Below are 25,381 nucleotides of genomic sequence, written 5' to 3' on the forward strand. Positions count from 1 at the left end.
CCAAAAGAGCGGGTTTCAATTGAGTGTGGAAAGTAATTTCGCGTTTCCTTGGTTTCGATGAACTGCGATTTGTGATTGGTTTGCAAAATTCGCGCCACTTCCGAAGCATTGAGAAGTAAAACCAACACACATCGTGCTTCGCTCGCACTCGATTTCCCGCCTTTGACACCGGTTACATGTTTTTCCTTGGAGTTCTGATTGGTTCATTCTGCTGTTTACGTCTGTTATGATTGGCCAGAGTAATTATCTTGGCTTTGGTTACTTGACACTCAATTAAAAACTGCTCTAAATTGCATGTAATGTTCATTGCCTTTAAGACTGAGCTAATCAATGAGACTCAGTAATAACCATCTTTTCTACAGATGATCATAAGGAATATGGACACGCATTCTGCGAGCGTGTTCAAGTGCAATCAGTGGTTTTCCAAAACAGAAGGAGATGGGAAGCTGGTCAAGGAGATACCAGCGGAAACCGATGGCGAGGAGATGTTGACCAGTAAGTTGTGGCTCCGCTTTCTGCATTCAGAACGCCGGCCATCTATTTATGCTGTATTCAATTACAGGGTTCGTGCAGTGTCTGGAATTCTTGAAAAAGTATGGAAATCAGTTAACTAGTTTTCCAGACCTGGAAAAGGAATGGAAAATGACGATAAAGTCTGGAAAAACGGGGGGGAAAGTCTGGATTTTTTCAAAGCTAAAATAAGTGCTTAAGTGCTTAGTTAAATCTGTGTCAGCTCGTTGAATTTCATTTCAATTTCGTCTCAGTCAAAATGTTTATTCGCGGAATCATGAGAACTCTCTTCTTACCCTAGCCCCTGACATTACGATCTTGTGCATCATTTGACTCATGACCTTGAGTCCGGAAAAGAAATATAGCGGTTTGGGAAAATAATTTTGCATACACAAATGTGTAGGAACCCTACAATTAAGAACCTTCTGTGTGCGCTTACAGTGTAGTAGTCTAGTGGTTAGTGCGCTGGTCTTGTCATCCGGAGGTCCCGCGTTCAAATAACTGGATTTTGTATTCAACATATTGTAACACTGCTTAAATATGGTCATAGTGCACTCAATACTCGTCGTCTGTAGTCAACAGATATCCTGCGATCTACGCAATTTCGTGTGTCGTTGAGAAAAAATAGCAAAATAAAATAAAGATCGTCTCCAGCTTTTCTGCAGTAAAACTGTGCCTTCTTATCAATGTGTGAATAATAAAACAAATATCCTACTCAATCTTGCGGAATATCCCCTGATTTTCCAACACGGCCTACGGCTTCGTCGCCATAGTATAAGGCGATATTCCGCGCGATTTCGCAGGATAATAGTTAATTGTTCTCGGTAGTTTATCACCAGCGCACTTTGCAAACATGCAACTGGTCAGCCTCCTGCTAGTTGAAATTCTTAAACGTGTTTTGTTTGTTTATGTACTTTATATACTCGGCCCCACAAGTGGCTCAGTAGCCCTGAAATATAACCATGTATAAGTAAACTTATTTATTTTCTTTCTTTTTAATAACAATATAATCGCAACTGCTTTTGAATTCATGGTCTGTTTTCAATTACCAGAGACGACATACAAAATAAACGTGAAGACTGGTGATGTAATGAGCGCGGGTACAGATGCAAATGTATTCATGGTGATATTTGGTGAGAACGGAGACAGCGGAGAGTTGGCTCTCAAAAGCTCTGAAACTTACAAAGACAAGTTTGAAAGAAACCATACTGATGTGTTCAATTTCAAGAACTTGCTTAGCTTAGGTGAGTGCAAACTGAATCTTGTAACTTGAATGATGGAGAAGGCGCTGGGCTAGACTTAGTTTTCGCGTTTCGAACTTTCGATCGAGCAACAACTTAACCTTGCTAGTCTCCTTTGCAGCCGTCGTTTTGGGCTCGTCACGTAACGCGCTCCCCACTGGGGGAGGGAGCGCATTGCGTGACGAGCCCAACTGAACGAAGGCTGTGAAGAAGACTACAACCTTGCCAGAACTATTTGGAAGATTGCATGACGAGCCCAACTGAACGAAGGCTGCGAAGGAGACTACATCCTTGCCAGAACCCTTTGGAAGATTGCATTTAAAACGCAATGCGCTCCCTCCCCCTGGGGAGCGCATTGCGTGACGAGCCCAGACGACGGCTGCGAAGAAGACTACAACCTTGCCAGAATCTTTGAAAGATTGCATTTAAAAAATCTGTCCGTATTGCCTTTCTTCTTCGCCCAGGTTTATAAATAAGTGTAATTTTTCCATGTCTTCTCCACTGTCTTTTCAGGTGAGCTAACCAAAGTACGTATTTGGCATGACAATAAACTCCTTGGTCCAAGCTGGTTTCTTGAAAGCGTAGAAGTCATCGACGAGACTAACAACGAGAATTTCCTTTTTCCGTGTAACCGCTGGCTCGCAAAGGACAAGGATGATGGGAGTCTGGTGCGAGAGCTGACGTGTGCAAACCCCAAGAAGAGCGCGGAGTCGCGGGCACCGTCAAGTAAGTCACATGAAAAGTCCTTTTTGCGTTTTTAATGGGAAAGTACCATATGCAGCGAAATGATGGTAAAAGGACCCGTTCTTTTGTTTTTAACTCACGCTTCTATTTGAAGCCACTGAATTGAACCTCAAGTTTCCTTTTCTTTTTTCTAATGTCACTAAAGCGTAAAACAGGTTCCGTTGTAAGAGCCGTAATCTGTAGTATTTGTAGGACCTTGGTGTTACGGGCGATCTTGACTGTTGTAATTTGATATTACTCACGCAACACGCCACGGGTAAGAACCGCAATGCAACTTGTGACTCAAAACGTATAAGCAGTCCTATACAAGACGTTCGCTATGTGCTAAGAAATACAAAAATACAAGGAAGAGCGAAAGTCATTTTCCCTCTCCTCTCTTCGCGCCGATTTTCCGCGTGCTGGCCAATTTTCACGCGCGCGAACGGTTTTCCTTCTTCTTCTATTATCCCTGAGGGAAAACAGAAAAAATGCTTGTAGAATATTCAATGCCAGACAATCGGAGCCTTTCCCGTGTTGTGGATTCTCGCACAGTCTTTTAATAATACGACTCCCTTAAAACGAATGCGAGGATAGAACGCCGTTTCCGTACTTTGGAATTTTTGAGTAGTTCTGCGAGTTACCAGCCTACATGGCTTAAGCCGAATGCTGCTTCGTTTCATTTACTTGAAGGTTGAGAAGAATGCGTTTTTCATCTTTCGTTTCCCGGTTACAGTAGTATGCGACGCTGGTCAAATAGTCAAAATATTCAATAACAAATACACGCAAGGAAATATTCGAGAAGTAAGCAAAAATGGTTTCCAGGTGTTTTTCTCTCTATCTCTGTGATTCTTATTTTTGTTAAATTTATTTATTTATTTTTTTTTCAGCGTTTGAACTTACCTTCCTAACAAGTGATAAGCAGCACGCTGGCACAACGCAAAACGCGTGGATCGTGCTGGAAGGAGACGAGCGAAAATCCCAGGAATACCAGATAGAAAACAGTGCAAAGAATAAACTCCTGCGGCGTGGACAAACTGACACTTTGAAATTTGTCACCAAAAATTTGGGCAGTCTTACTCACGTAACCATAGGACACCGGAAAAGAGAAGGCTCCACGGTCAAGGGGACTGGAAAAGAGACTGGTTGGTTCTTGCATGAACTGCTTGTCTCCAATGCTCAAACAGGAGAAAAGTAAGCTTGCCAGCTTGATTTCTTCCCGCTAATAGTAGTGATTCGTAATGAATTGAATGTTGCAAACCTAAGCGTTAGATCCATCCTGAGCAGCGTAAACAGCGCCACGGGAAAGTGGGATTACTACAGTAGTTAAGTAGGAAAAACTTAGGTTTTCATCCACAGCCGGATTTGATCCACACTGAATCCACATTATATGAATCCTTAAAGAAAAGCCGCGTAAAATAATACATTACAACGAAATCAAACGAACAGGAAAGGGTTCACCAGCATAGCTGAATTTATACAGTTTAAAGTGTCGAAACGCACTCCTATAGTAGAAAGGTTAAGGATGACGTTTACGGCAAACGTGAGATATGACCACGTGACTTTGCTTATCCTATATTTGCCGCTTGCTGTTTCAGTTTCTCTGTCAAATCCAGTAGTTTTGCGTTAGCATTAAAGGCCAGAATTAGTTTGCACTATTCTCATCTTTGTACCCCTTATTTCAAGAAAACATAAACGCGAATCTCACGTTTGCCGTAAACGCGATTCTTAATCTTTCGAATGTTTAATTGCTGCTAGTTCTATTTAGTTAATTTATTCTCGGTTCCCTTCTCTCGATCTTCTCCCTGACCCACCAGCAAACCTGTTATCTACCGTTATTATACGATTTGTTTCCTTTACAGATACGTGTTTCCCTGTCGTCAATGGATTCCTCTCAGCTCTGATAAAAATGATGCTGTTCGATTGGAGTGCAAGTCATCAGAGAAACCAAGAATGGCTGTCATCCGAGGTATATCCGTTAAAAAATATCATAACTTGACATTTGTCGGGTCGCCTCATCGGTAGTTAGAGGTGCTTTCCATTTGGCCAAAAGGTTCGGTTCAACCGAACCTTTTGGCCTTTGGCCAACGGACTTAAATCACTCAGATACGAAGGAGCCAACCTGTGGAATAAACTACCGAATGAATACCGAAAAGCGGACTCTTACAAACTGTTCAAGAAACAGATATTAGATACGGATTTGGCCGGCCGCTACATGTTGTAATCAAATGCTGATATATTTTAAAACATTTTATACAATTTTATATTATATATTCAATAATCTTAGAAACATTGTAAATAGTATCTTTCTCATCTTTTTCAGTATTTTCATTTATCATTTTCATTACTTTTTCCTTTTATTATTATTATTACTATTTTATTTTGTGACTATTCCTGTAAAGTAGCTGGTTAGCTAAGTGTTTAGTCACGTTAATAAACTTACTTACTTACTTACTTACTTAACCGGCTAAAATGCAATTGGTACGCGCGGGTCAAACGGAAATTTTCCGGAATAAACGACGACCTTCGGAAGTTTTCGGTTTGGCCGGCTGAAATACAACTGTTACGCGCGAATCAAACGAAAATTTTCCGGAACAAACGGACGACCTTCGGAGGTACTCCTTTTTCCCGTTCCAAACGGTTGGATCAGAAATTGCCGTTCTATTTGCACAAAATTTTCATTTCCAGTTTGTTGTCTTCTTGCGCCATCATTGCGCCATCACGTACGTTTTTTAGTCTACAGTCAACTCTCGCCTTGTGGGCAACTCGCTTTTACGGACACCCCGATAATACAGACAGCAGCTAAATCCCCGGCAAAAATAGAGTATAGACGTTTGACTGTAGTAAATTCCCGCTATTACGGACTCTCGTCATTAAGGACACTAACTCGCGGTTCCGAGGTTGTCCGCAATAAAGGGAGTTGACTGTACCAAGTTTTGGAACGACTTGCGCATTTTGGCATGATCTTGGGCTCAACTTTCCGTCTTCGGTCCAGAACTATAGGTGTTAAGTTACGATCCAAAATTGTGTGTAATTAGCTATCACTTTTCTTCTTGTTTCAGACCTTCAACCTGTTCAGTATTTAGTGGAAGTAGTAACAGCTGACGTGGCACACGCGGGAACCGATGCCAACGTCTCCATTACCTTATATGGCGCGAACGGCGACAGTGGACAAAGACGGCTGACCAAAAAGTTCGTCAACTTGTTTGAGAGAGGACAAACCGACGACTTCAAGATCGAAGCTCTGGATCTTGGTCAGCTGACGCGCCTGCGCATTGAACACGATAACAAAGGCTTCGGCGCGGGCTGGATGCTGGATAAAGTTGACGTCACTAATTTAACAAGTCAGGAAAAAGTGACTTTTGGGTGTGGTCAGTGGCTTGATAAAAAGAAAGGTGACGGCAAGATTTGCCGAGATCTCCTTCCGTTGCCGTCATAACAACGAGTGTAGGAAACTTCAATTCAACAGTGAAGAAAGCGTCGTCAACGACGGTGCCTCCTAATGCAGAGGTAAATTTGCGCATTTTATGACTATACGGGGAAAGTAGATCTTAGCAAGAGCTATTAAAAGGCAAAGAAAAAGTTGGCGCAAACCACGCATTTCTCAGAGATAACTACGCAACAGCAGTTCTAAAAGCCTTTAACATAGAGTGTATGGCATTTTTTTTTTCCAAATTGAAGCGTAATTATCTCAGAAAAATGCGTGGTTATCCCCAATTTTCTTTTTGGATTTCAATAGCCATTGCTAAGATCCTCTTTCTTCGCATAGTCATAAATCCGCGCAAAATTACCTTTGAATTAAGAGGCGCCCTCCTTGAGAAATCAGAGATTTTTCGGACCTTCTCAAGATCCGCAGAACGTATGCGCAGTAACAAAAGTAGGCACCGTCGTTAAATGCATGTTGATTTAATGACCATTCCTGTGGCTTGCGCAAATGTTTTCAATCTTAATTTATTTTATAACCTTCCTCAACTAGTGATGTCTTGCCGAAATGATTGCTTCTTCGGGGGAATGTCATTAAAAATATTTTCTTGTAAAAAGGACGAGCCTCCATTGAAGATTCTTCCAGTAATACCGTGAGATTACGAAAAAGATCTCCTGGCTAACTATTTGATCCATTGGAGAACGTACATTAGGACAGCCAGTTCGTAGTGTTTCGCCGTAAGACTAAAATGTCCTCTTTGCATATTCAACCGCAGGCAGTCAATTGATGGGACAACTGAACGGAACTAAATTTTTAATAACTTTGTGAATGCGATACCGCGTGTTTAGTCACAAACCAGATTAGAAATGAAATTTTTAATGCGGGACTGCTTTCACCGACCGAAATATGGTGGTGTTATTACTTTTGTTTTATTAAATTTTTTATTAAATTCAGTTTGGCACTGCTGGATCGCAAAGAAGTACTGCATGTTGTATAAATAATGTTAATATTTACAGTTGCCGAGAAAGGGTTGTGAAACGATATAGGACATGTAAAAATTTAGTGTTATGTTGTCGCACTTGAGCTAATAAGAGACTGGAGAGGGTGAATTAGTCAGGAACGTGGGGAAGGCTGCACCACTCTTTTCTTTTCTTTTTTTTTTTTTTTTTTCATTTCCATTTTTCCTTCCCATTTCCGTCTTTTCGCCTTCTTTTCTGAAGGAGCCTCCGCCGAGGAGAGGTGCGTTGTCGAATACTCTTGAGAAACCAGCAAACCACACGTGGGTGTATTTATCTTTTATTTTAAGGACAATGCGTGAAAAACAGCGTCTTGATTTTCTCATTCCCAGATTTAAAAGTAGCACTTGTGGAAAATAATTTACTTTTCAGTCAGTGCAAGTACAAATTTCCTGATTCCATACATGCGCACTTAGTTGTTATTCGTAGCTGTATTTATAAAATTGTCAAGAAGAAAATATATTGAATATATTTTACCACGTTAGGAATGTTTAATGTGTTGTATTTTAATCGACAATAAAATGCTCAACTTTTCATTTGTGGCATTTCGTTTCCGTCTCAAAAATATGGAAGGTGAGAAAGACGTCATTTTCGCATTCTCACGAGCTTGTGATAAAGAAAAAAGTCCGACGCCATTGCTAGGATCAGCGCTGCCCACGTGTCTTTTCAAGATCTTAGGGTTCTATAAATTCGCTGCGGTCAGTCTGTTTCTCCATTAGTTTCGGATACGTCGCTGACCGTGAAGGCCTAAGAAAGCCGCACAGGAACTAGACAAAAAAGACGTCCCCACATTACACTGAAACGCTTCCTCCGTTGCTGATCCTGGCAGTATGCAATTCGAAGGTGAGATTTCACATCCTAGCTGGTAAAATTACATAGCTCACCACGAGTCTTGGAGGTATGAAGCATCCGACAAATGTTCAAAACTGACTCAAGTGAGTGGTTTCACTGTGAAGTTTTGGACATTTTATGGTCTTTAAGAGTACAGACTATAGAAAAATGCCGTCGATATGTTTTTGACAAAAGCATGGAAAAAGTGCGAGCGGAATTGGCTTTATTTTCCGTTGACAAAGCGCGCGTGTTACATCTGACGTCATTTGTATTGTCTGTACTCTTATAGACAATAGGTGCGGTTACACTACAGCCCTTCCCCAAAGCTCCCCTCGGGTAAATAGCTTGGGTTGGGTTCACTCTGGGTTTTGATCGATTTCATACTTGCGGTTACGCGCTGATAAATTGCCCAAGGGGAACGGTAAAGCCTGCCGCACACGTGAGGAAAGAGCTGAGAAAAATGCCTCGCGAGGTAGATAGCTCAGCCGTTTCCTCTCGTGTGCGGTGAAGTTTTGGTGAGAATTTCGCCTCGCGAGGCGAAATTCTTACCAAAACTTCACTGCACAAGAGAGGAAACGGCTGAGCTATCTGCCTCGCGAGGCATTTTGCTCAGCTCTTTCCTCACGTGTGCGGCGGGCTTAAAGCTTTACCCGATTTGGCGGGAAACACTGATAAATGCAAACAGGGATGACACGAACCGTGAAATGTTTTCGGTAATTTTGCTGCTTTTATTACAACTTCCACTTCAAATAGGTTTAGAAGTTCAGCAAATTATTTTAAGAAGAGAACGTCGACTTTTCACGTCGAATCTTCGTTCGCCATAGGGCATTTCCGCGGCCACAAAATTGGTTTCAGCGACTTTTGAACGAAAGGAATCTGGACCACTGGTGGAAAGAGAACTTTCGCGTGTCTCGAGGCACTTTTGAATTTATCTGCCAGCTTGTAGCCCCAAAGCTGGAACGTCAAAACACCAGGATGCGAGACAAGCAAGTAGCTGTGGCGTTTATGGCGTTTAGCAACTGGTGAATGCTACCGATCACGTTGATTAATGATGGGACTAGCGAATATGGCGCGTTTTTAGTGTCAAAATTCAAACTATCAATTCAAACATTCAATCCTTCAATTCAAACATTCGATACTGCAATTCAAACATTCTATCCTTCAATTCAAATGTGCAATTGTTCGGTTCAAACTTTCGATCCTTCAATACAAACATTCAATCCTTCAATGCAAATATGGAATGGGTCGATTCAAACATTCCATCATTCAATCCAAATATGGAATTGTTTGTTTCAAACATTCGATTCTTCAATCCAAGCACCCTTTTCTTCAATCCAGAAATGCCATTCTTCAAGTTAAACATGCATTCCTTGTATTGCCTGGCCTATCATTCAGTTCAAGCATGCATTTCGTCAATTCAAACATGCCATTTTTCAATTCAAACATTTGATCATTTAATCCAAACGTGCATTTCTTCAATGAAATCCTGAAACTCAAACACTACACCATAAATTCCGCGTTCAATTTCGATAGAAAATACTGAAATCCTGCTGTTGAAACATTCTGCACTTTAATTTTAAGATATGAAATCCAGATTATAAATTCAAACATAGTCTCACAATGTAGTTGTGCAGTGGCTCGATTCAAACATTCACTTCGGCGATTCAAACATTCAGCTCAGCAGTCCAAACTTTCAGTTCCTCTCCAGTAGTCTGGAACCGAGGGGACTCTGTAAAACGAGGATACGGACGGGCGGATGGCGGACGGCGGATGGGGCTTTAAAAAAAAAAAAAAGAAGAAGAAGAAGAAGAAGAAGAAAAAAGGATGTTGATACGGTTAAATGTATTGGTTAATTGTCACCTTCTAAGAAATGCTAGCTTTGGCTATTTTTTATTATTATTATTATTTTTTTATCTTTTTTTAATTTGAATTAATTTTTTATCTTATCGTCAGTCAAACAGCGAAAACGCTACGGAATGTTTCTTCTCGTTTTTCGACCAAATCAGTCTGAGTTTGCAGTGGAACTCCGTACATTAATACGACACACCATCCGGCAAAACAACACGTTCTGATTAACGGGTAAAGTACTGTATGCGCTCTTGTTAGGCATTATAGATTGGAAGTCATGGTTATTGTTTTAACAGACAGATCGATACAAGTTATTAAAAAATTATTTTAAGATGTCCAAAGATTTTCCTGTGTAGGATTTTCGAACGTGTCATTTTCTTCTCTTTAAATTTGTACACAAGCGAAGTTTTCCTTGCAATATGGGGACTTTGTTTGATCGGGTTTTGCGTCTTTTCGGTTTTGATATTCATTGCAGATTTTGACGGGTTTTTCTCTTTTTTGAACATTCAGATTTTTTTACCTGACAGAAAAACATGCTTTTTTCGGTCAGTTTCTGGTTTTCCCCCAGTTGCCTCGGGGACGGCCTTCAGTCCCCAGTCAGGTCAGAGGTCGTCTTCTCCGTGAACTTGGTACAGTCGAACCTCGATTATCCGGATTCGTTGGGACTTGAATAAAATGTCCGGATAATCGGAGTCCGGATAATCGAAAATATGAATATTAATGAGACAGGAATGTAAAGGAATGAAATAAAGAAAACAATTTAATTGTGAATAGATTTTTAACGTTGTCTAACCAACCGGTTGATGCTTTGAAGCTTTCGCGATCGGTCGACTCCGCGTCCAACTGCGCTGAGAAATGTTTCGCTTTTCTCCTGAAGAAGCGGACCTGAAATTGGTGTCACTGCTGAATAAACCAGGCGTATAAGGCTTTATCCAATTGCTCTGACACGTTCGCAGTCTGACGCAGGGAAATCTTTGTACATCTTAAAATAATTTTTTAATAACTTGTATCGATCTGTCTGTTCGAACAATAACCACGATTTCCAATCTTTAATGCCTAACAAGAGCTCGTACAGTACTTTATCCGTTAATCAGATTATCCTGTAAATGTTCATGAATGTGAACGTGTTGTTTTGCCGGATGGTGTGTCGTACTAATGTACGGAGTTCCACTGCAAACTCAGACTGATTTGGTTGAAAAACGAGAAGAAACATTCCGTAGCGTTTTCGCTGTTTGACTTACAATAAGATAAAAAAAAAATTAATTCAAACCAAAAAAAAAAAATTAAAAAAAATTTAAAAAAATAGACAAAGCTAGCATTTCTTAGAAGGTGACAATTAACAAATAAATTTAATCGTATCAACATCCTTTTTTCTTCTTCTTTTTTTTTTTTTTAAAGCCCCATCCGCCGTCCGCCATCCGCCCGTCCGTATCCTCGTTTTACAGAGTCCCCTCGGTTCCAGACTACTGGAGAGGAACTGAAAGTTTGGACTGCTGAGCTGAATGTTTGAATCGCCGAAGTGAATGTTTGAATCGAGCCACTGCACAACTACATTGTGAGACTATGTTTGAATTTATAATCTGGATTTCATATCTTAAAATTAAAGTGCAGAATGTTTCAACAGCAGGATTTCAGTATTTTCTATCGAAATTGAACGCGGAATTTATGGTGTAGTGTTTGAGTTTCAGGATTTCATTGAAGAAATGCACGTTTGGATTAAATGATCAAATGTTTGAATTGAAAAATGGCATGTTTGAATTGACGAAATGCATGCTTGAACTGAATGATAGGCCAGGCAATACAAGGAATGCATGTTTAACTTGAAGAATGGCATTTCTGGATTGAAGAAAAGGGTGCTTGGATTGAAGAATCGAATGTTTGAAACAAACAATTCCATATTTGGATTGAATGATGGAATGTTTGAATCGACCCATTCCATATTTGCATTGAAGGATTGAATGTTTGTATTGAAGGATCGAAAGTTTGAACCGAACAATTGCACATTTGAATTGAAGGATGGAATGTTTGAATTGCAGGATCGGATGTTTGAATTGAAGGATTGAATGTTTGAATTGAAGGATCGAATGTTTGAATTGATAGTTTGAATTTTGACACTAAAAACGCGCCATAAGCGAAACCTACAGCAATTAAATGCTGCCATGAATTTGTACAAGAAATCTGTAGCTTTCAAAACGAGTTTATAAAGTTCCCTTCTACATTTGAAACACATTTAAACGTATAAAAATTACTTACAGAAACGCTTGAAAACCAGCCATGGTGTGATTGTTGCTGAGCTTGAAAAACCGTAGTAGCGGGTAGGATTTGGCGCACAGAACGTAAACAACACGTGATTTCTAGTGTTTCGTACATTTCACTTTCTCGTGATTGGTTGAACCGCTTTGGGTTCTACTTAACACATCGAAATTTTCATGGGAAATTGTTTTGTTCTTTTTGACGCATCCATGGAAATTTCCCCAAGGCCATTTCTGGGAATGTCGGCTTCACACAAAAAGTTGCTTCCCCGTGGGCAAGAGCGATTTACTTAAGGGTAAAATGGCCAGTGTAACCGCACCTAATAACTGAGCCAAACCGCAGCGCTCGGGGATTTTGACAGTTTTTTTAAAAACCTATGGATTCGATTCCTTTCGAGGACTCAGATTATAATTATTATTTTTTTTTAATTTTAGTTAATCTCAGCTTCAACGTTCTTATGAAAAGCTTCTTATATGTATATATAGAAAAGTGAGTAAGTAAAAAAAGTAAAAAGGGGTGTAGTCTTGCACGTTCGCTACACACACTGTACACGAGACGATGTATTTGTCAGCTTTCTCTACCTTTTCGAATACACTTTAACAGCGCTTGGCGGATTTCGCTTATTCTCCAGCAATATAGTCCTGGATTAATTACCGAATTTGCAAAAACTATCGTGGCCGTTACACAATAAGCAGTTCTAATCGATGGTGTGACTCCTAAAATAAGATAACTAACAAGAACACAGGCGAAAGGAAGATAACATAACCAAAACAAACCCACTATGTACACCACTGTCATTAGAGACTTCGTTGCATTTAAATCATTAGTTGTTTGTTGTGAGGGAGTTAACTGTGATACTGATACCATCTGAATTTGAATTTGCATCCTGTGTTGTCTTACAGTTGTTGATATTTTATAGTAGATCAGCAATATTGCAACGAGACAGACCATTATAACAATGATATTTATAGTTATGAACAAGTGGTTAGTCATACCAACAAGACGAGCAAATGCATTGACTGTAAACAGAGGCCATGTTGCTACAACAAAAATCGTTGTCCGAGAAAGTGTTACAATTTCATTGTAGCGCAAATGTACGTAAATAGCAAGGAATCTATCCACACTTAACGCCAGAACAGTTACTCCTGAAATTCCGCTTGCAAACCATGCCACAGACTCCATAACAACGCCTGGAACACAGAACAAGCGATCGTCCAAGGTTATCTCGCCCACAAGGTGAATAACCGCTAACGGTTGCGTTATCAGTCCGTTCATGAAGTCCGCACAAGCGAGGCACAAGAGAAGAATGTTTGATGGCACAGAACGCAAGGAGGGAGTTTTCCATATTGTGACGATGACTAAACCATTCAATGAAATTGTGGGGAGAACCAGCACGGAGTTCACGACACCACAGAGTATTTTCAAAGCATCTTGAAATTTTGTAGAATTACCAGCAAAGTCGAGGAAAGAACAATGCATGGATAGAGCACGTTCGGAAGCGTTCCCCTCCATGTTTTGAGGCGCATCAACAGAGATACTTTCAAATAATAACAAAATTTGAATCGATACGTCGGGAAATATTGGTGTTTTGCCTTGTTGTTTATGAAAGCCAATAGGAAAGAAACAATATCCACGATAAGAGCAATATTCAGGTAATTAATGACTAGTTCGCAGCTGCTTGAAATGCCACTGAATTATTAACATTTGACATTTTGGCATCTGTTAAAACTATAAGCTAATGAAGAGATGTTTTTAAAAGTGCGCCGTTTTGAATTTCGAAGTAAGATCTTTTTTTGCTCTCTCTCTTTTGGAATTGAGAAAAAAGTACCGATTTGTTTTTCATTAATTATTTTTGAATATGATAAGATTCATCATATGTACAAACGGGCTCATTGGTTCCAGGTGTGTATCCTCGAGTGATTTCGGCGAATTTTGGTGGTCAAGTTTAAACTTCACGTCCGGTTCATTTTATCAATGCTAGCAAATCCTTTTGTGTTACGAATATTATTCAAACTTGCCGCGTTCTGGGATTTATTTACCACGTTTCATCGACACAGAAATAAGGGGAATTATAAACAAAATAAATTATGCGAAGGTTCATATATATAAATAATGAATTCCTTTTGTATTTTTTATTTCTTTTGGCCAATTAGAATTTCAATATATGGAAATCGGTCTACTGGCCTTCCTTTTTTGTTTTTTCTATCCACGATACGTAATTCCCAAGTGGCAAATAAATTCCAGAACGCTTCAAGTTTGAATATGCCCTGTTCGCACTAAGACGAAAATTTGAGTTTAGCGTTTGCAAAAAAAAAAAATGAAAATTTTGGGATCACCAATTTTTTGTTTTCGTAATCCTGTTCGCACATGAAGATGCGAATTATTTTTTAGTGACAGATGTCAATTAGTAACTTGATCAATTTACCATCAAGTGATGTCGTGACATGTCTGTCGGTGTCTGTTTTTTGCGAAATTTGATGACCCAATGACGGATGGATGTCAAGGAACAAAGGATTTTCTCGCCTGACAAAATTTTTGCAGCCTCCAAAGCTAGTCGACGGAATCTTTGAAGTTTCGTTGCGCTTGAAAAATTTCGGTGAGGGTAAAAGGAGGAAAGAATTTGAGGAATGGTATGTGGAATGGCGTGCGGAATGGCATAATTATGCGAAATACGATTTACCCAGGGAATAAATTAACTGAAGAGCGCATCCTGTTTTCGCGCCAATTTTATAAGAGCAGCAGTTTTTTCGATGTTACGGACTATTAAACGACCAAACAACAGATCGAGGATTAGAAAATATACGCCTGGGATATAACATGTCTGATCGCTGGTTAGGAAGTGACAGTGAAGAAATCGATGAAGTTTCGCATTCAAGGAACTAAGAATAAATTAAATTTCTAGTTGACAAAAAGAACGTGGCAGCGAGTAGCCTAGACAAAAAGCAACACCAGACTGGAGGAATGACATCAGTCTAAGGCCAAAACTATTATGTGAGAAATTTTAAATTTAAACTCGGTCATTTTATCAGACTCTTTGACGGTTACAATTTGTACAACTCATGGGAAAAATATGTTCTACTTTTTCTCACCTTACATTTTCGTCGAGCGACGAGTACGCAAGTCACTGTTGAGCTGCTGAGCTAGCTACCTAGCTATTTAATACGGCGATTCAGGTAGCTATAGTTCAGTTACGCGTTATCGAACTAAACATATCCGTCTTTAATTAAGGTCTTTCAGTGCCAGACGTCCCAACCTAAAATGAGATTTAAAAGCGAAAAAGCCCTAGAGCAAAAAAGCAGATGACAAGTATGGTGTCTAATTATCGACACTGGTTGTTTGAAAGGTTATGAAACTATTCTATAACACAAATGCATTTTGGTCAAATTGTTGTTCATTTTTCCGCTCATGATAAATGAATCATCGAGCATACAGGGTATGAGAATTGATCTTTTACCGAGGGTTTAAAAAAAAAAAAAAAAAAGGTTTATTATTTGCCCTCGATAAAGGATCAATCTTTGTCCTGAGAGGACTTCACGCTGCCACGTTATTTTTGTCAACCGAAGTTGCATGGAGTAAAGTGAACATGAAATTTACTACGGATTTACTCATAGTTCCTTGAATGCGAAAACTATAAACAGTTTTCATCGCTTTCTTTACCCTCACTTCTTCCAAATCAATTATCAGACGATCAAATCCTCGAATTGTTGTTAATATTTAGCAAGAGTCCGCAGTATCAAAAAAGCTGCTGCTCTTATAAAATTGGCGCGAAAACATGAAGCGCTCTTCAGTTAATTTATTTCCCGCGTAAATCGTATTTCGCATAATTATGCCATTCCGCACGCCATATTCCGCAAACTCTCTCCGCCTTTTACCCTCACCGGAAACATTTTGGTGGGTACAAAAAATCGTTCGCACTAGAAATGGCTTCGCGTTGACAGATTTTTTGGCAAATCAAACAAAATTTCGCGTAGTGCGAACTTAATCGATATTTTTTTTTCTCAAATCCCACAATATTTATTAACTCGAAACTCATAAATGACGCACTTTTAAACATCTCGCTCTATATTCTTTCGGAGTTATTGGGGACCCCCTGAGAAAAAGGCATTTTGGCCCAAATTTATGCATTTGTTTTGTTATTTCGACGCATTTTATAAGTGAAGAGATATTCGTTATTTTCAGAAAAACCTTTCTCTTTAGTTTCCGGTTCTCCAAATATTGCTCATTAGTTGGGAGAATTTGTTTAAACTTCAAGACATTCATATCCGTTCGGTGGTAATAATTTCTACCTCTATATTTGATTATGTGTGGTGACGTTGTAAGGAAAATGTTGACACCGGTCACTATTTGTTGAAGGGTTAAATTTATCTAGACTAAAACTCTATTCACACCAATAAAACATGTTTAATTAAACCCGGTTTAATTAAACATGTTTTGTTGGTGTGAATGGGGCTTAGAAAACATGTTTAATTAAACCGGGTTTAACAAAATGAAAATTGGTAACAGAAAGCTAAACCATTGGCTTTGACATAGGATTCAAGTAAACGTTAACTTATGCTTTCATTTGTGCTAAATCTGCAGTCTACAAAAATCCGAAAGCAGCTTTTATGAAGGAAACAATTTTAAACTGTGTTTAACTAAACAGCTTTTAAACGTGTTTAAGCCTTGGTGTGAATAGGGCAAAAGGTATATACATTACCCATATCCTAAGATCAAGAGCTATGCTCCAATCACACCAACCCTAAACATGTTGAGTTACAATAGGTTTAATAAAAAGAAAATTAATGGCAGAAATTCAAAACTGATATTTTAAGTCTGTGTGCTTGTGCGTTCATTGTTTTCTAATACTAAAAAAAGTCGAAAAACAACATCAGGAAGTACCTTGTATGAGGAAACTAACAATTCTAAACCATTCTGTTGAACTAAACAGCTATTACACATGTGTAGCGTTGGTGTAAACGGGGCATTAGTTCCCAAAATAAAGAATCAACGTATTCAGTATCAGCAAAGCGTTTGGAACCAGAGCGGCTGAATTGCTTTGGCCTTCGGAGGGATAAACACTGGAAGTCTCATTGCCTGAGACTGAAACCTGGCTTGCGGATGCTATGCATCCTTGAGAGGTACTTGTTGTACTTGCTGTACTTGGTGGTTCTGAAATGAGAACACACGATATTTGCACGGTACGACTTCCTCGCATGCGACAAACTTACGACAGGCCTACGACACGAATCGTTTCGTTTAAATCAAACCTACAACTTGCTTACACTGTCGTGTACGTCACAAAAAATGTCGTAGGATTTTGAAATATGTCACAAAATCCTACGACAATTCGGTAGATATAGGCAATGTTGAATGACGAGAGTTGTGTGCAATTTTTTTGCACGATGCGAGCAGCACGCGCTCTAGAAATCGCATGCGGACAGTAGTAAGACAGTGGTAAGCAAAAGTTGTACCGTCTAAATCGGCCTTTACATATGTTATTGAGATATGTTCAGACCCCCTTTTTAAGGTCGTAATCAAGTCCTGAATCGAATAATCCTCATTTTCTCTTGGTTAGCCATCTGGCCCCAGTTGTTCAAAGGGCGGATAATTTTATCCACTGGATAGTTCGCTATCCGGCAGATAAAATGAGGGCAAAATTTTCTCGATAGTCCTATAATTCGTGAATAAAGTAGAAGTATATGTCAAATTTAAGAATGGGATTGTGTAGAAAACTTGCCAAAAGCATTGGTTGGAGTACATTTGCTCCGCTGCATAGTGACTTATCCACTGGATAAAGTTATATCCACTCTTTGAACAACTGGGCACAGATGTTCAAAGATAGTACTGGTATTTTGCAGCTCATTTGTCAGTTAAAGTTTACCTTCAGATGAAATAAGCCATGGTCTCATCACTAGGCTGCTTGGATAATCTAATAGATCTCTTTCATAAATCTCGGCCGATAAATTATTCTTTTATTTTCATGAAAATAAACCTTACTAGCCTCGTTAGCATGTGCAAAATTCAATAGAATTTTTACTCTAAAAAGAGGTTAGTAGGGCTAATTAACATATATTGAAAAGAATAACAAATCAGTCGCCATTTATGAAAAGGTCTATTGTCATAAATTTTGTTGCGATCCTTAGCGGTGTATTCTTATTTCAGCATAAGGAAGAAAGCAGCCTAAATTAATCGCTGACCGTTATGTTAATTTACGCCATATGATGCCCTAAGAAATACATTATGATAACGAATTTTTGAGATCCGGTGAATAACCTAGTTTAATATTTACTTACCCAATGATGTTACACGTGTCGCAGATAGTGTTACTGGTACAGATGCGTTACTGGAATTCATCCTCGCGCTAATCCACGGCATGAAGACGCGAACCTTAGCATATACTCCAAACTTGCCTGCATCTCCACATCCATCACCAAAGCTGGTCACTCCTTCCAGATGCCATTTGCCGTTGAAATCACAGACAAGAGGTCCACCACTGTCACCCTGGCAGGCATCGACACCTCCAGCCTCCAGACCTGCGCACATCATGGTATCATCAATGCCATCTGGATGTGCCAGCTCGCATCGCTGATGTGAAACAAGTGGCACTGAAGCTTGCATTAACACATTTGGTTGATTGCCACCAGATGACAGTGTCCCCCATCCAGTGATCCAGCAAGTTTTGTTCACGAGGGAATTACTGGAATTTGGCAGGCAAGCAAGTCCGACTTCTTCAGTTATGTTGACGGGACTTGCGAGTTTCAGCAGCGCGATATCATTGCTGTCAGCAAGTGGTGTTTTGTAGTTTTCATGACTAATGATTTGTGCCACATCTATGTCTTGTTCTGTTCCTATGTCGTCACTCTCTTTATTGTGAGCCCCCATTCTAGTTGAAAAAGTAACAATCAGGTTAATTTAGTTAGGTAGGCGATTCATCATCATCATCATCATCATCATCAGCAGCTTTTTTTAAACATAAATACATCAGTTCTTACATAAACGCAAAACAATGTATCTAATGTAACTATCTACCTACGAAATATTAAATAAAAAAAGGTGAATAAATAAACATGCCTGCTTTTCATGAATGCCGTGTACCAATGTTTAAAGAGAACAAAGCAGCTGGGTATGAAATTAGCAAGTCTTTGTGCTTGCCGCATCTCAAATGGTAGCCGGACTGTTCCACAACACTGCACTCCCATAGCCGAACGTTGGCAGTAGAACAGCTAGCTTGCCGTCAGAATTCCTCATGCAATAGCTTGATATAACAGTACAGCCGATGAACATAGAACGCAGGTATTGGAGGGCAAGACAATTTAATGAATTCTGCACCATAGTAGCGATATGAGTTTGTAGTCTTCTCCGGCCGAGAGATAAAAAAACACTTTAGCATTTGCATCATAGTCAGGGAAGGCTTATATTCTTGCAGCACGATTTTGCATTTTGTTTTAGTTTTTCGACACTACGATAATCAAAATGCGGTTGCACCTAACGCATTGTACTAGATGCATAGAAGCGTTTCAAAAGGAACAATACCAGAAGCAATCTTTTTTGAAACATTATCAGCATGTGTACTTCAAGATAAATCGTCACAACATGCTTTACGAAGCTATCATCAATGATTGAATGTGAAGATTAAATCAACGTACATAACTTTCGCCAATCCGATCAACATAAACTCGGTCTTTCTTTGCAATTATCCAGTCGGTTACTCTGGTTAATGTATTTACCATCAAACTAAAGCTAGATTTACTCATAATTACATTTACTGCTACACTATTAAGTACCTACTATTACTCTTAAATTATGAAAACCTTAGGGGTAAAAAAAATCCCAATATCTTTAAACATGGTGAAACATTTACGCCATCCAGAAGTTCAATTAAACTACGAGAATTGACCTTAATTGTCTTAATTGGCTGAGGAAAGTACCAAGCCATTTTTTTGTGTTACTCGCAGAAGATTTGTTTTGGTTTCTTATTTGAGTAGTAGCTGTGACGATGCAAGGCTATAAAGGTTGAAACGAATGTTTGGTTTTATAAACAGAGTTCAGGATACTCTCCAAAAAAAGTTCACAAAAGTGTTCGAGGTTTTAATTAACTGTTTTTACTGTTCGTGTTTCAAACATTTCATACCTGACAAAAAAGGTTGTTGTATTTTCGCCTGGAAGACAGTGAGCAGCAGTAAGAACCCACAAAGGATCAATTAAAGTTCCTCCGCAGAACTGTTCGCCGTCTACGTTTCTCAGCATCGCCTGCCAAGGCCAAGAATTGACAGGAGCCTCTGAGCCGCCAACTATGCGCGCTTGTGTGTTGCGACGTGAACCGCAATCGCCTGATTGGAGGAATTAAAGTATTTTAAAAAGTGTCAATAATATCTCTCCCTCTCACTTTTTCTCCTTCTTATCTGTACCTTTTCTATCATGTGTTTTGTAAGCAATGTAACTATTTTGTATTGTACGTATCGTATCTAGTCTATGCCTGTACCTTTCAGTATTATAACATATTTTGTAGGTAACTAATGTAACTATTGTGTCATACATTTCGTTGCATTTCTCTTTTTTATGTAAATTTTGCCTGTCACTGCACTTTACACTGTATTGCTTTCGTGATGTTGTAAGCCCGGGTAAGCTTGGACATCATAAACGCTGGCTTCTAATTCTCGTCACCAAACAAACTGAGTAACCCTAGATTGCTTCTTGAGTTATCATTTCGTTCTTTCCTTTTAATATCCCCTTCTTTTTTGATCTCGCCTCGAATAGCTCAAAACCTACGTGCGGGTTCTAAAATATTTTCAATTAATGTAATTCGTGTGAGTAAAAAAGTTACTACAGACTGTATTTGTATCACTGTACGTAAAATCTGTAATGTGTGAAAAAAATTCTTCCTTCCTTCCTTCCTTCCTTCCTTCCTCCCTTCCTCCCTTCCTTGCTTCCGTCCTTCCTTCCTTCCTTCCTTCCTTCCTTCCTTCCTTCCTTCCTTCCTTCCTTCTTTCCTTCCTTCCTTCCTTCTTTCCTTCCTTCCTTCCTTCCTTCCTTCCTCCCTCCCTTCCTCCCTCCCTCCCTCCCTCCCTCCCTCCCTTCCTTCCTTCCTTCCTTCTTTCCTTCCTTCCTTCCGTCTTGGACGGTTTATAGAATTTCGAGTAGAGTCCATTTCTCTGTCCGTTTGTTGAACACAAAGTGGTAGCAAAATCAAAAATGTTCTAGAACTGTTTTGATGACAATAGGTTGTCAGATGGTATTCAGCTATTCATGTCAACTTTCGCCCATGATGTTCGCCTCGTCCCCGAACTATCTCGGCTACCTCCGGATCTCCAAAGATGAGCTTAGTAAAAAGTAATGCAAGATAAAGTTCATCGCAATCTATTTTTGCAATCACAATTGCATACTGTTAATTTTTGTAAACAGCCCTACGGGGGCTTTGATTCTTTCAATAAGACGCATAATTTCATGGCACTTGAAGACAAAGTATTTAACAAAAATTACAATTTTGTGTACGCTCTCTTCAAAAGCACTGAGTTTTAATTTGTTGACAAGACCTTTGACTGCCAAAGGGTAAGCAAAATGCCATCGAAATTAAATAAAAATGCTGATGCAAGATCAATAATAGTCTGGTATGGGGAGCCAAGTTTAATTTTCTTTGATAGTCAGGTGGCGTTTGATTCATCCGACCATATTGCGGAATGAGCAGAATCGGAGTAGCTTCCAAAGTTCAAGTATAGGGCATAATTTGCTGGCACACAATATTCAAGATCCATTTTGTACTTCGTTAACTCCCGAAACTTCTTATAACGGTTTTTGAGTAATCGAGGTATGTATGCCAGAATACGGCAAATCTACAGCACCCCCGGTCTGCTTGGCTAAAGTTCTTTTTGTAGAATACCATATAACTGGTGGAAGTATTGTACACCAGGTTACTGAAAGCACGCAGCCTCGGTCAGTATTACAAAACAAAATAGGAATTGATAAAATGTACAGACCTAACGAGGCCAGTCGTCTATAATTAGTATCGTTAACATCTTGATTCTATGTCCTCAATGAAGCGTGGTTTGAAATTCGCTACCCACCATTCTAGTGGTTTTAACATCCTTATATTTAAGAATTATGAAACTTCAAAAGTACTTTCGGCATCTCATACAGTTGACATTTAAGTTGATGATAATGCTAGAAAACGAAACAACCGAAAAAATTTCCGAGATGGTCTTAGGTGTTATTTGCCCTTGCTTGCATTTATTAGTAAACTTCATAATTCACACACTTGAATAACTCAAATATCCACTCTACTCATCAAGAACACGCATTGCTCCTGATTATAAAATTAATGTAAAGAATGTCGAAAGTGTTTCTAGTTGGTCTTTTATGCCAGAATTTAGAGCCTCTTAAGTCGCTTAAGTGGAGGTTATTCAAATAACATTACACAATAGTTTGTTTCAAACTAAGCTACGATCAGGGCATGATGCTGGCGTGCTTCAGCATAACAAATTTGCGAGGTCGAGTCTTCATGGGTATTAAATGAAAGGTGACATACCTTGCACGAGGAGAGGTAGCAGAAGTAAAATACACTGAGCTGTCCACATGCTGGCCATGACTTTGGAGAGTTTAACAGCCACTTTCGGATCGTTTTGCATTAATTAGTAACTCTTGAAAGAGCAGTCCATTTGTTATGGCTCACTGGAAGCTACGGAAAATTTGAAGATGAAATAAAATTATTTCGTTCTGTCTACTACTGTGAGCTATTAAATTTTAAAATGTTTGCCTTTTCTTTACATTAAATTTGCAATTGGTGGACGGAGTAGGAATTTTAAGAATCACGCTAGTTTAAACAAAAACTTTAAACAAACAATACGTATGTTTGAGCCTCACAAATTCTTTGTTTCCATGGAAATTGTCCACCTAAGCTTTAAAATAAATGTTGCTTCTCCTTATTTCTATGATTCGCTGTGCATAAGAGAGTGTCAGTTGTTACTCTATCGGTTGGTCTTGGCAAGAGTGCATCGGAGTCACAGCAAGTCAGTTTGTAAGAGACTTAGAAAAAAAAACTGCAAAGTGGGGTTGGGGGGTGCGGTAGAAAATGTTGGCAAACAGAGTCGATCCGATGGAGTCGGTTCGTCTTGGCTGTGGTCGATCGGACTTACTGCAAGTCAGAAAAACTCGTAGTAAAATGACGACGGCTACCTCGTTTTCCCTCCAAAATGACACGGTTTTAGTCCTGCGTGACCCTCTCGCGCGCTCTTTGCCTATTGGAAAAACTCGTAGTCGTACTTGCACGTGAATGTTAAGGTCTATATTACGGCTGGAATTAATTGTCATTCTTGTAGCCTTTTAGCACCAAAAAAGTAAAACCTGAAGAGTAAAATACTCACCTTCATTGCGCGCCTTGATGAATAAATTCTTTTCTTCTCCCTAGATCTAATCCACGTGTTTTGTAATTGTTGCCCCCCAGAAAATAAGGCTAATGGACATCTACTCTCCTGTTGGTGTGAGTTTGCATTCTTAAATTATGCTATTTTGCACTGGCTTCGATCCAAGTCGACACAAGTCGATCCAAGTCCGATGCATGGGCCAAATAATTGAATTAGGTGACCCATGTATCTGACGAATTAAAATTGTAAAATGTGACTCGCTTACTCCAAAAAGTTGGTCTATCTCTTATTCTTTACAACTGCGATGATAAATTTCATGCCGATTTCCATGTCTCAGTTCCAGATTTCAAGCTTTCATTAGGAGATGCAAAAATGTTTTGGAATTTAAGACACACTTCAAATGCTACTTTTAAAATACTTTGATCCTATCAATCGGCATTTATCCACAACAAGTCCTAAAAAAATAAACTTAAAGTAAACGACAGCTACAACGTAATAAAAACTCGCGAAGTGTTTATTGTGGCCGTCATGTTGGTTTACGTTTAGCCAGCATCGCGGACCCATTTCACATTGCGTTATTCTACGATTTCACTTTACTTGTTGAAACAAGCAAAATTTGTTCAAGTAACTACAAACCATTTTCCCTATATTCGCTAGCTAAGGCTAACACTTTTCCAGCAAACTCAAATGGCTTTGGTTTTCGAAACTAACAGACACATTTTGTATAATGATGTCGCAGGTGATTTCTAAATCATGATTTGGAAACAACACTATGTATAACTTTAAGCATCTTACCCTTTCAGACCAGTAGTTGAAAATTCTCCTCTCGAAAATATTCAATTGAAACTGTTTCGTAAACGAATCAAGGTGACATAGTGTCGGCTTAAACTACCAAATCCGATGAGTCTAAACCTAGTGATAGAACACGAGTTTCTTTAAAAAAAAAAACTAATTTGCTAGGAAATTTTCAGCAGGGATCTATGACGTTAACTCTTTTCTTTATGCATTTATGAAAATATTAGCTCGTTTCCATGCCAACCTTTCAAATAAGATAGATATTGTTTTTGTTTCATGTTGTCCGCGGAGGTTACCCCATTCTATTTTGAGAATGATCCAAATAGCAATTTAGATACCAATCTTGTAATAAATAAAGATAATTGTTGGTAATAATTGTCGATGTTTCGATGCAAAGCGAGGAGTTGAAATGTGAATAGACTTTCCTCGGCTGGATATGGCTGATTCAAATTTACGATGCAAATTTGACCAAGGAAGTCCTTCAACTTATATTTATATCCTCTGGATTCTTGGTCACAGAATACACCTCGATCGTTAACTGCGGGTTGCTGAGCGAAGCATTAGAAATTATGAAGAGTCTGAATATGAATAAATTTTCGTTAAGGGCTTCCTTGGATCATTGCGGGACTCGGGATTAAAGAAAAAAGAAGAAACAATGGCAGCAGCGTAGCTAGCGTTGTCATATAGTCGACTCCCGATAACTCGAACCCTCACTAACTCGAACCTCGCGCTAACTCGAACCAATTTCCTTTTCCTTCAGGTCATTTTCTACATGATTTTACCCTCAATAACTCGACGAACTCCCGCTCGATCGATTCTTTTTCAATTTCCCTTGAAGGTTTGAGTTATCGGGAGTCGAATGTATTTGGTTTGATCACTAGTGCCAGGCTTTTTAGTAAAGTCGTTTGAAACGAGGCTCCACTCTGTCCTCGGTCACGGCGTTGGTAAGTACCCGTTCTTTAAAAGCGAGACATGGCGCATTATTGAACACTTTTTTTTTTTTGCAACTGTATTTTTTTAATTTTCAAAACCAAAAAGTGTTACAAAAATATCAGCAAGTTCCAGCTACATTAGGCATAAGGGAGTGTTCATTATTTATGGAGAGGGGGGGGGGGGGGGGGCTGGCAAATGGGGAAACGGAACGTTTGGAACTTTTTGTACTCCCCTCAATGATGAAGGATAACTTTTTTGCCCTCCCCCAGCTTGAACTTGTAAACGTTTTTGACCCCCCCCCCCCCCCCCAATGATGCATTTATTATCAAACCATACTCTCATCCTCCACTTAGCGCTTTACTTGCCTGCCTAGGCCTTTTGCTTGCTCCACTAGCAGTAGAAGAAACTATTACGTATGTCAATGTACAGGTTGAAGTGATACAGAGTGTAATCACTAGTCTGGAAAATAACCCA

The 25,381-nt window shown here is 39.3% G+C and overlaps 3 protein-coding genes across 4 annotated transcripts in view; 1 reads left to right on the forward strand and 2 right to left on the reverse strand.

Annotated features, from left to right (window-relative positions):
• Positions 1 to 7,447, forward strand: part of LOC146484978 (lipoxygenase homology domain-containing protein 1-like) — a 44,691-nt gene extending 37,244 nt beyond the window's left edge. Inside the window, exons 39-45 of one of the 2 annotated variants that reach the window (XM_085103864.1) lie at positions 363 to 495; positions 1,563 to 1,754; positions 2,265 to 2,477; positions 3,362 to 3,665; positions 4,334 to 4,440; positions 5,534 to 5,950; positions 6,850 to 7,447. In XM_085103864.1, the coding sequence (XP_084959990.1) occupies positions 363 to 495; positions 1,563 to 1,754; positions 2,265 to 2,477; positions 3,362 to 3,665; positions 4,334 to 4,440; positions 5,534 to 5,910 (1,326 nt within the window). In that variant the 3' untranslated portion in view covers positions 5,911 to 5,950; positions 6,850 to 7,447. Of the gene's footprint in view, positions 1 to 362; positions 496 to 1,562; positions 1,755 to 2,264; positions 2,478 to 3,361; positions 3,666 to 4,333; positions 4,441 to 5,533 lie in introns of both variants that reach the window. The other variant, XM_085103863.1, reaches the window with a different exon arrangement.
• Positions 7,448 to 12,374: 4,927 nt separating this feature from the next.
• Positions 12,375 to 13,357, reverse strand: LOC146484979 (melanocyte-stimulating hormone receptor-like). Its single transcript, XM_085103876.1, has one exon. It carries the CDS (start codon positions 13,353 to 13,355, stop codon positions 12,411 to 12,413), a length of 945 nt encoding a protein of 314 aa, XP_084960002.1. The 5' UTR covers positions 13,356 to 13,357; the 3' UTR covers positions 12,375 to 12,410.
• Positions 13,358 to 16,806: 3,449 nt separating this feature from the next.
• On the reverse strand, positions 16,807 to 23,506 carry LOC146484980 (trypsin-3-like). Its single transcript, XM_085103873.1, has 5 exons — positions 23,180 to 23,506; positions 22,345 to 22,494; positions 19,954 to 20,152; positions 18,116 to 18,705; positions 16,807 to 16,991 (listed from the first exon to the last, which is right to left on the reverse strand). Exons 2-5 carry the CDS (start codon positions 22,442 to 22,444, stop codon positions 16,807 to 16,809), a joined length of 1,074 nt encoding a protein of 357 aa, XP_084959999.1. The 5' UTR covers positions 22,445 to 22,494; positions 23,180 to 23,506.
• Between the last annotated feature and the right edge of the window lie 1,875 nt (positions 23,507 to 25,381).

This window comes from Pavona decussata, unplaced genomic scaffold (genome assembly GCF_977016875.1).
Source record: "Pavona decussata unplaced genomic scaffold, jaPavDecu1.1 SCAFFOLD_28, whole genome shotgun sequence".
NCBI classification, from domain to species: Eukaryota; Metazoa; Cnidaria; class Anthozoa; order Scleractinia; family Agariciidae; genus Pavona; species Pavona decussata.